Source organism: Thalia democratica, chromosome 9 (genome assembly GCF_965202585.1).
Source record: "Thalia democratica chromosome 9, ktThaDemo2.hap1.1, whole genome shotgun sequence".
Classification (NCBI taxonomy): Eukaryota; Metazoa; Chordata; class Thaliacea; order Salpida; family Salpidae; genus Thalia; species Thalia democratica.
In genome coordinates, this window is record NC_139173.1 from 11,241,721 (window position 1) to 11,251,716 (window position 9,996).

Here is a 9,996-nt window from a genome sequence, read left to right on the forward strand (position 1 = left end):
TTAAAGTTAACTTAAAAGATTCAAGGGTTATAAATACTATTCTAGTTTTTCTTTAGTATCATAATCTTAATTAGATTGACTTTATAGAATATTTTGTATTATCTTTAATCTTTAACAGTTTCTTGAGGAATGAGTAAAAAATAATTTTAAGTTACTAAAGTAAGGCAATTTTTAGAAGCTATAATTTTTTCTAATAGCAAATATTTTAAACAAGGGATATTTTTTTACCATCATAATCTTTTTGTTAAGACCTTCTGGTAGGGTTTTTTTCATTTCAAATAATTTTTGATAAATGATCCCTTGAAAGCGTTTTAAATATACAAATTGTCATATAAATTTTAAATCGTATCTTATGACCCAAAAATCTGAAAAATATCTTTCCAAGTCTCTAACTTGGAGCTTTGGTTACCTTGTTAAGTCTATTGAAAATCTATTTATTTTCAAATGAGTTAAACTCACTAGGGTTATAACTACTAATATGCGTGGTAATTTTTTTTTAATTTAACTTAATAAAGTTCTAAATGACTTGTAATGCAGTGACGTTTTATGCAATGTTCTCAAATTTTTCAAATCAGTTTAAATTTTTCTGTTTATTAAAACTTTTTAGTATTGTGTGATTTTTAAGTTACTCTTTATAAATATACAGTTGTAAATAATATAAAAAAACAAGCTCAAAAATACAAACATTACAACCTTCGTCAAAATAATTTTTTCCTGTAGAATAATTAAAGAAGATTATGTATAATGAAATTTCAAAAGATACTAAATAATTAAACTAAAGCTAATACACTTGTAGAAATTTGAGTTTTACTGAACATTAAAAAATTTGCTAAACTTATTAAAGATTAAAAAGTCGTATTGACATTTGGTTATAAAACTTAAAGTTTTTTTTATAGTTTTAATACCTTCTGCAAAATCATTAACTATTAGTGTACCAAGTATTCTGTACAAAAGTCAATTAAAAAATGTTAATTTTTATAAATTTTAAGTAACTGCCACAATTTGTTTTAAATTTTAGTTGAAATGATTTTAAAATAATAATGTTTCTTGAAATACTTGGTGTTTTTTCACTATCCGTTTTCTCCTTGGCCTACTATGTGCACAGGAAAAACTTCAGACTGAAACAGCTGCCCGTGGTCCCGGGACCTTACTGCCCAATAAGAGGACACGCTATAGGACTGCCCACTGAAGAAGACCAAATGTTCCCTTATTTCATCTCAAAATGCAGGGAGCTGGCCAACCACAAGATGAAATATGGTGTGCTGTGGTTTGGTCCGGTGGCCAACATCATTGTGGTCCACCCTGACGCTGCAGAGGTCCTTCTAACCAGCTCCACCAACATAACCAAGTCGGACAACTACAAATTTTTGCGGCCGTGGGTCAGGGACGGGCTGGCCTTCTCAACGGGCAAGAAGTGGCACAAAAGGAGGAAGATGATCACACCAAGCTTTCACTACGACATCCTGAAGGACTTCTTGTCAGTGATGAACGAGCAGGCCAGAGTTTTCACTGACGTCATCGGAAGGTTGGTGGAAAGCAATGAATTCATAGACATCCACGGCAGGCTGAAGCGGCTGGCACTTGACATCATCTGCGAGACTGCAATGGGAGTGAAAGTGAACTCACAGTTGGAAGATGAGAACTGTGAATACATCCACCTTGTTGAAGAGTTAGTTGTTGTTATTTGTTTGCAAGTTATTAAAAAGTAACAATAAAAACTTGAGCATGATTATTTGTTTCACAAAAAAATTTGCTAATTTTTTTCATTTTTAAATTTATTATAAAAGTTATGTTGAAATTAATGTCTACACTAACTACCAGTTTTATTTCTAATGAGATGATAAAAAAATGTATACTATCAAGTTGAGAAATTTGTTATACAAAGTTTTTTATTAATAGTTATGGTTATTTGTTTACTATTATAGTATATATACATGCATTTTTATTGATAATTTGCTTAAATTTGGCAGTGGAAAAGTTTTGCCTGACTATAGCTAGTGAAAGTTTGCTATGAGATTAGTTAAATTTTTGTTCTCAATTTGTTAATTTTCTTCCTATCGTTTTCCCACTTATTTTGTCCTTAAATAAGTGTTTTAAAATTACAATTTTAGTTTATTTTTCTATTTATTTTAGAAATAGTTAGTTTATCTAATATTATTGTCTCTTTGTTTGTATTAGGTTAAAATAAACTAAATCTGATTTAAAATTTAGCTCGATAGTAGTTTAATTACACTAATTAAAAAATAAAAGTTTTAATTTTTTATATACAAAGTGAAAAACAAAATATCTCACTTTATATTTTTAGAAACCTGTAATTTTCAGGTACTATAAGTATAATATTGTTAATTTCTGTTATGTAAAACTTTTTGACTTTAGAAAAGCTAAATTTTCCAAAGTTTTGCGAACATAGGTTGAGTAAAATATCATCTTGTGTTTTATGATTGTAGAACTAAGTAAATAATTACAATGTTAACATTTGATTTAAACTTTATAAGCTAATTATATCAGTAGGTTTCAAAATTAGGCTAATGCTTTAATTATAAAGAAAGTTAAAATAAATTTTAAATCAAAAAGTGTTTTTTTAAAGTATTAATACCAAATAAATGTGTAACCAAATTGGCAGACACAGTATTTTAATAATTAAAATTCTCAAATCCTTCTTAGGTAGTCAAATATTTACTATGATTTTTTGTCTTTATGTTAATACTATATATAAAAACAATTATAATTCAAAAAAATCTACAAAGTTTTAATTTTATACTCATATTGTATGGATTACTTTCAGATACTTTAGCAAACATGTTGAATAATTGAAAGAAAAAACTTTCTGTACAGTTCGGCTGGCTAAATATAACTAACTTTTATATATATATTTTTCTAGTTTTAATCTTCTTTTTTTTTTTCCAAGGCATATAGTATAATTATTAAATTAAGTATTTTGCAACTAAAAAAAATGTTAAATTTTATTACTAAATCGTTATGTAGTACTTAAAATGTGAGATAAAAATCACTAACTAATGTTTTATAGTACTTGTATGCATGAAGAATTCACTAATCATAGGAAATAAAATTTCACAAAGTATTAAGTTTTATTAAGTGTTCACTAGCCGAATAAGTTTTTTTATTTATTCAAAGTTAGAGTAGCTACATAAAAAATGAAATGTATAATAAATTAATTACTTTGTTAAAGTACTAAATAATATCTAAACAACATCTTGAAACTTGAAACACATTATTTACGCATTCAGTTTTTACTTTAGGTATTTTTAAATAGTTTCTTTATAAGTTTCTTAAATCGAAATATTTTCTTAAATCTTTTAGTTATAAAAACACATAAAAATTAAAAGTAATCCATTTTAAATAAACACTAAGTTAATTCTCACAGTATAGGAATTTTCATCGGCAAGCGGATCATGAACCCGCTTCTGGTCCCCGACCTCCTCTTCAACATGACGTCATTGGGCGGGCAGCAGCGTGACGTCATCAAAAAGCTGCACAAGTTCACCCGTGACGTAATCGACACGAAACTGGCGGGCGGCCAACCAGAAAGCAGCACCAGCGGGAGAAAGGCCTTCCTGGACATGATGGTGCGAGCCGTGGACGAAAACGGCCGCAAGTTGACGGCCGAGGAGATCCAGGAAGAAGTGGACACTTTCATGTTCGCCGGTCACGACACCTCGGCCCTGGCCCTCACGTGGGCGGTCTACCTGCTCGGAAGGCACCCCGAAGTGCAGGAGAAGTTGTTCCGAGAGATCGATGAAAATTTTGGAGGTCAGCTGGACTGTGACGTGTCCCAAGACCAGATCGCCACGCTCCAGTACCTTGACCTGGTCGTCAGGGAGGTGTTACGCATGTATCCTCCCGGACCGGGGATTGGTAGAAAACTGGACGAAGACTGCGTTATCGACGGCAGGGTTATCCCCAAAGGCGCGAGCCTGACCCTTTTCATTTACTACGTGCAGAGGCACCCAGATGTTTGGGAAAGTCCCGATTCGTTCATCCCCGAAAGGCACACTGCTGAGAGCAGGGTTAAGCAGAAGAGGTCCAATTTCGCGTACATTCCGTTTTCGGCTGGTCCCAGAAACTGTGTGGGCCAGCGGTTCGCGGTTCAGGAGATCAAGGTGGTGCTGGTGTACCTGGTCAGGAGGTTCAGGATGACTTCCAGGGATAAGGAGGAAGACCTGAGGATCAGCGGGTTGCTGACGATGGATCCCTCCCACAAGTTGAACATCGAGTTTCAACCGAGATAAGTTTCAGTATGAGGAATAATTATAGACATAATTGCGCTTTCATTGTTTCAATTTTTCGATCAATATTTCCATCACTAACTTGTAATCATTAAAAACTTTAAAAAGTTTTATTTAATTTAATAAAAAGAAGGTAAAGAGAGTTTGGATACTTTAAGTTTGTTAAGAGATAATAACTTTGTCTGTACATAGTAGATAATAATACAATTAAAAGTAGATTGTAAAGCATGTAGGTAAAATGTTTTTTTTATTGTTAAGTTAAATCATAAAAAAAGAAATCCCTTTATTGTGTTTAATTTAATGAAATATCTATGCAATTTTATACAATATGCGATTGTTTTTTTTTAACTACTTGTACAAAATATGCTTGATAAATAAGTTAATTAAAACTTTAATTGTTGTAGAATTTCATTAATTTATACCTTTTAATCAAGTTTTTTGGTTTTTTCGAGACTAGTTCAAATGAATTTATTTTTATTACAATAACATTAATAATTGCTTTACAAATAGTCCTCTGAACTATTTTGAACTTTTTTGTTTTTTCAATTTTTTATTAACGTTTCTTTAAACTATTTTTACGAAAGGGTTGATCATACCAATTCAATCATCAGACCACAAGCCCTCGGTAGACTGAGAACGGTTTCGTCCTGTTTAGGACTTATTAGTCAGCCTCAACCTAACAACTTGCAGTCGTTAATCTACAAACTGTTATACATGCAAGCATGAAGTAACCATTTGCCGGTAATGATCATTGACGTCAGCATTAGGACTCACCGAGGGCTTGTGGTCTGATAATTGAATTGGTATGATCAACCCTTTTGTAAAACTTGAGCTTGTCTCACGGCATACGAAATTCCAGGCTTCTGCTCTGCAGACTTTCGCCGATGTTTTTGTTGATTAAATTATTTTTGTTTAATTTTATTTTAATTAACTATCTATGTATATAGTGTAATTTTGAGAACAATTTTTAATGAATTTTTTTCTCGTGCGTTTTAAATCAGAATCATGAAAGTTTTGTTTTAGATTTTGAAAGTATTTTGTAAAACTTTTAGATAACTTTTATTATTATCGTGTAATTACAATATGTAATTACTATGGTTGCCTCTCTCTCAGACCTTTTAGAACAAATCACGGTATTTTATATACAAAACCAAAAATTTTAAAACCAACAGTGTTCTTTACATATTATTAGTAAATAATACAGTTTTATAATGTTTTAGTTTTTGTTTGTATCAGTATAATGATAATTTTGTTTGCTCTTTATTAGGAATACAATTTTTATAATTTTGAGGTATTTTGATTACGTACAGTAAAAAGTTACGAAATTATTAAATCCAGCTTAACGTAGTTTAAAGTTTACAACCTCCTTTTTTCAAACATTTGTGCCCTCATGTACGAAGTGAAGTTTTAACATTTTTACTTGAGCTCTTTAAAATATATGTAAATGTTTAGCCCCTCAATTTTATAAGAAAGTCATTTTTTTTGCTTATCAAAAAAATGTATTTTTCTTTAAATTTGATAAAATTATAAAATCTAAGTATAACTGCCAAACTTATAATAAGTATCACTAACAAAAATTAAATTCAATTTAACTTTTGACTAAAAGTTTTAAATTTATATTTTAAAATTATAATTATTAAAATTTTAAACTCAGTGTGAAACCCTTAAGTTAAGGAAGGGCCTTAACTTTCAATTTCCTTTAAAAGTATTCCTAAAAACAATTAGATACATTTATTTTTGTCTGCAAAAATATCAATCAGCTGTAATTGTTTTTATATAAATACGAAACATATAAAAATACACTTAAATAACTAATAATCAAGACTTTTGTATACACTTTTGAGTAGGGTAATTAATAATCTATGGAAAGTAACATTGAAATCTATGTCTTAAGTATTATTAGTTTTTAACGATGACTAGTTTATAAAAACGTTTTTATAGATAGTATTTAAGTACAATAAGGTGTAAGTGCTATGTAAATAAATTTTAAATTGCGAAATTTATTATCTTATTGAAATTATATGCTGAGTAACGCGTTCAAATAAAGATATTGTTTTTGTTTTTAGAAGGTTTATAGAAATTATAATGCTATAATAAAGTTGAATGTTATATTTAATAAATTTATACTCATTAAAACTAAAGCTTTATATGTAAAACTCACTACTCTTAAAACTTTACAAAATACTTTTCATGCTTGATGTTATTTAGTTTATTTTTTAGTTAGTTTTATTACTATTAGATAATCAATTCTTATATGATATTAAGCAAACATGATATGCAAAAATAAAAGTTTATTGGTATTTGTATTAATCACGTAATGCATAAACAAATATCTTTTTATAAACTTTCCTAATTCTTACTTTATAAAATGCTTTGTCACTCTATAAACTGGAAAATGACAACAAAAATGTTGGTGTACGGTATAGCAGACCTGCAACTTTGCTAAAAAGTTATGGGAGAAAGTTACTGATGAAAATACCTTTCTAAAAGCAGATTTGAGAATAATTTTAAGTAGCATTGTCAAAATATTTTAAATAACAATGATTTTTTAAAGCTTTTAACATATTTCAACATTAGTTTCTCGCATCAAAAAATAGTTTATTTTTAGGTATTGTTAATAAAAGCAGTCAAATCTTCCAAGGAGAAATATCAATTAAAAAAAGAAAAGTATTTTTTGCCAAAAAAGCTAATAGTAATAGAAAAAATATATATACTAAACAGATGAGGTTGAGCCAATAGATGTTTGTGGCAATAGTCAAAGTTTAGAAACTACCAATTTTCTTGAAAACAAATACACAAATTCTGTCATTCTATTAAGAAAGCTGTCTTCAACAGAAGTATAAGTAGTTGCTGTTAAAAAAAAGTATTAAAAGTTACAACTAGCTTTTAAAATATTTTGAAAAGAATTTGCAACAACAATAAAAATCTGTTAGGTCCTGACGTCAAGCTACATTAACATACATGTTATCAAGACTAAAGTGGTTTTCACGGTATTGAGATCTATGCACCTCAAGCTCAAAAGTTCCAAAAAGTGTAGTAGTTATTTTCAAAACTTTCCTGTAATATCTTATTTCGTACGTAAAATTATGCAGTTGAGACAGATATTTTTGATATAAACTGACATTTTTCCTTAACCTTTTTGGTCGGTACCCAATTGAGCTTATAACTAGATAAAACGACGTGTAGCAGATCGTAAACTTATTGGGGTATTAGGGCCTGGTATACCGTACTATTGTTACTTATTAAAGGGGTTTGCTGCTCAGTATTCGTGGGTAGTGAGTTAGAGAGCACTTCTCTCTTTTCGGATAAGCGCCGTGAACGTTTTACACTTCCTGTTAATATAACTTTTACTATACTTAGTAATAGCTTACACAGCGTTTCGGCTAAAAAAGTGTGTACTCGACTGGAAACGGCAGGTTACTAAAATATATAATTTTACTACTTTTAACTTTAAAAACTGTATTTGTTACTGACAACTGCGTGTTTATTAAGAATCAGCATTATTGATAATGTAAATATCACATGAAAACTTTTAGAAAACTTACATGAATTTTAAGCGTAACATAATTTTTATTTAAAAATAAAGTAACTCTGATAACGTCTTAAACAAAATCATCTAGAAACTATGTTATAAGTATAATTACTAGCATAGTGTTAATTGTTAGCAGAATTTTTATATGTACAGAATCTATGAAATCATTTCTCTAAAACTTGTTACAGTTTGAAACTTTACAATCAAAAAAAGATCTTCTTAAAATGAAAATATTGTCAAAACCTCAATCTGACTTACAGAGTAACAATCAATTTTTTTTCTCTTTATTTTTATTATATAAAGTATCTAGTTTAAATTTTTCAGGCACAATACGAATCGTAAAAACTTAAACAGCTATTAAAACAACCCCTTAGTTTTAAAAATGTAAAGAAAAGTTCAGCAGAGTTGTACTGTTTCAAAAATAGTTTTTACAACAAAAAGAAAATTAACTAATATATAATGCTACGATGTTAAATAAAATAGCTTCATAAAAATAAATTTTAAATAGAAAACATGTAACCAGGTGAAATTATGAAAAAAAGTAAAAATTTTGTTACGTTTCAAGAAATTTAAATACTCAGTAACCTAGGAGTTGTTTAAATAAAAATACTTATCGTAGTTTACCTTTACTTGTAACAAAAACAAATAATCAAAACATCATTACAAAAACTTAAACAACAAATTAAGTTGCCACACAGTTATATAATGTTTTCATCCAATAAAAACGGTTCTTCCGACCGTTCTTGCTTGCCAACATCGTAAACAACCAAGCTGCTTGTCCTTTATTTTATAATGAAATTTTTCGAACCAATCGACACAGCCTAGTTCATCCTGACTGGCACGGCTTTCCAAAGCAACAAACTTGTCAGTTTTTCTGTCGAACGATTCCGGCTGCAAACAACTTGTTTCTGACGACCATGCTGTAAAGCACCCTTCTTTCAATTATGCTAACCTGTGATATAAATTGAAGTTTATTAGTCTTTTTTAGTTTAAGCATTTTAACAAAACAGTACTAAAGCTCAAGTATAAAACAAAATTAAAACTTTTGTGTTTTTAACACACAAATCGACAGAAACTTATTAGTAATCTGTTTTCGCATACAGAAACCTAATTTTTTTCCATAAATAGTTTTTCATATTATATTTAATTTTTATGTAAAACTGTTTATCTGTCGTGTTTTTGTCTGTTTAAACTATTTTAATTGGTTTTTCACAAAAAAAATTGTAACAAAATAAGCACTAAAAAAGTAATTACTTAGTTTTTTTTAAAGCTTTTTTTAATTAAAATTACTTATACCAAAAATGTTTTAGAAATTTCAAAAACAAGCTAAGCAGCAACTAAATTGATGTCGGTTTTAGTTTTTTTTTGAAATTTTAAAAATTGTTTATTGAAACTTGTTGTAAAATATTCGGGTGTATTAAAGATAAGTTTGAAATAAATTTTTTTATGTGTTTTATGTAAAGCTAGGTTAATATATATTAATAATAAAGTTATTGAATGATTTTAACAGGGGCTCGTTTTGACTGGTTTCCTGTTTCCTGTGAACCCTCTAAAAAAAGAAAAGAAGAAAAAATTCTTTGAATATCACTAAAAACGTTGTTTATTAACTTTTTTTTGGTTATTTGATAAACTTTGAATAACGAATATTGAATTTATAACACTGAAAGATTATAAGCTTCCTAAACAAAAAATGCTCGTTTTTGTTGAGCTGAAATAGATTCAAACAAAATTTTAATCGTGACGTGATAATAGATAAAAGTTTTAAAGTAGCATTTTTTCTGGGAAAATTTTTACTAAGATGTTCTCAGTTCCCAATATAAATTGTTACTTAGTGTATATAACTTTTGATGAATTACTTTTTTTTCAACTTGTAAGTACAATTTTACTTAAAAAACGTCCAATATAATCACTAAAGTTTTATTTACCTAGTTGATTGTACATAATTAATGTTCTGTTTAGCTATTAAACCTTGAAAATTCAATTAAGAGAGATTTTAAATTAATCTTTAGTTCTTTTCACCATCTGGCAATTTATTCTTTTCACATTTAGTGGTATTTAAAAAAAAATTTAAGCTTTTTTGTTTTTGTATATCTGTTGGCCACAAAGTTGATTCTTGATTATTTGAAATTTTAAACTTAGAGAGATTTCAAAACCTGATTAGAATCCCTGCACCATCAGGCAAACATTTAATTATAATTTAAAGATTTTTTAATTTAG

At 28.6% G+C, this 9,996-nt stretch overlaps 1 protein-coding gene across 1 annotated transcript; it reads left to right on the forward strand.

Moving 5' to 3' along the window:
* The first annotated feature begins 1,029 nt into the window (after nt 1–1,029).
* LOC145844163 (cytochrome P450 4V2-like) lies at nt 1,030–5,411 on the forward strand. The gene is made up of 2 exons (XM_082951531.1): nt 1,030–1,669; nt 3,386–5,411. The coding sequence occupies exons 1-2, from the start codon at nt 1,041–1,043 to the stop codon at nt 4,248–4,250; spliced, it is 1,494 nt and encodes a 497-aa protein (XP_082807657.1). The 5' UTR covers nt 1,030–1,040; the 3' UTR covers nt 4,251–5,411.
* Nucleotides 5,412–9,996: the final 4,585 nt, after the last annotated feature.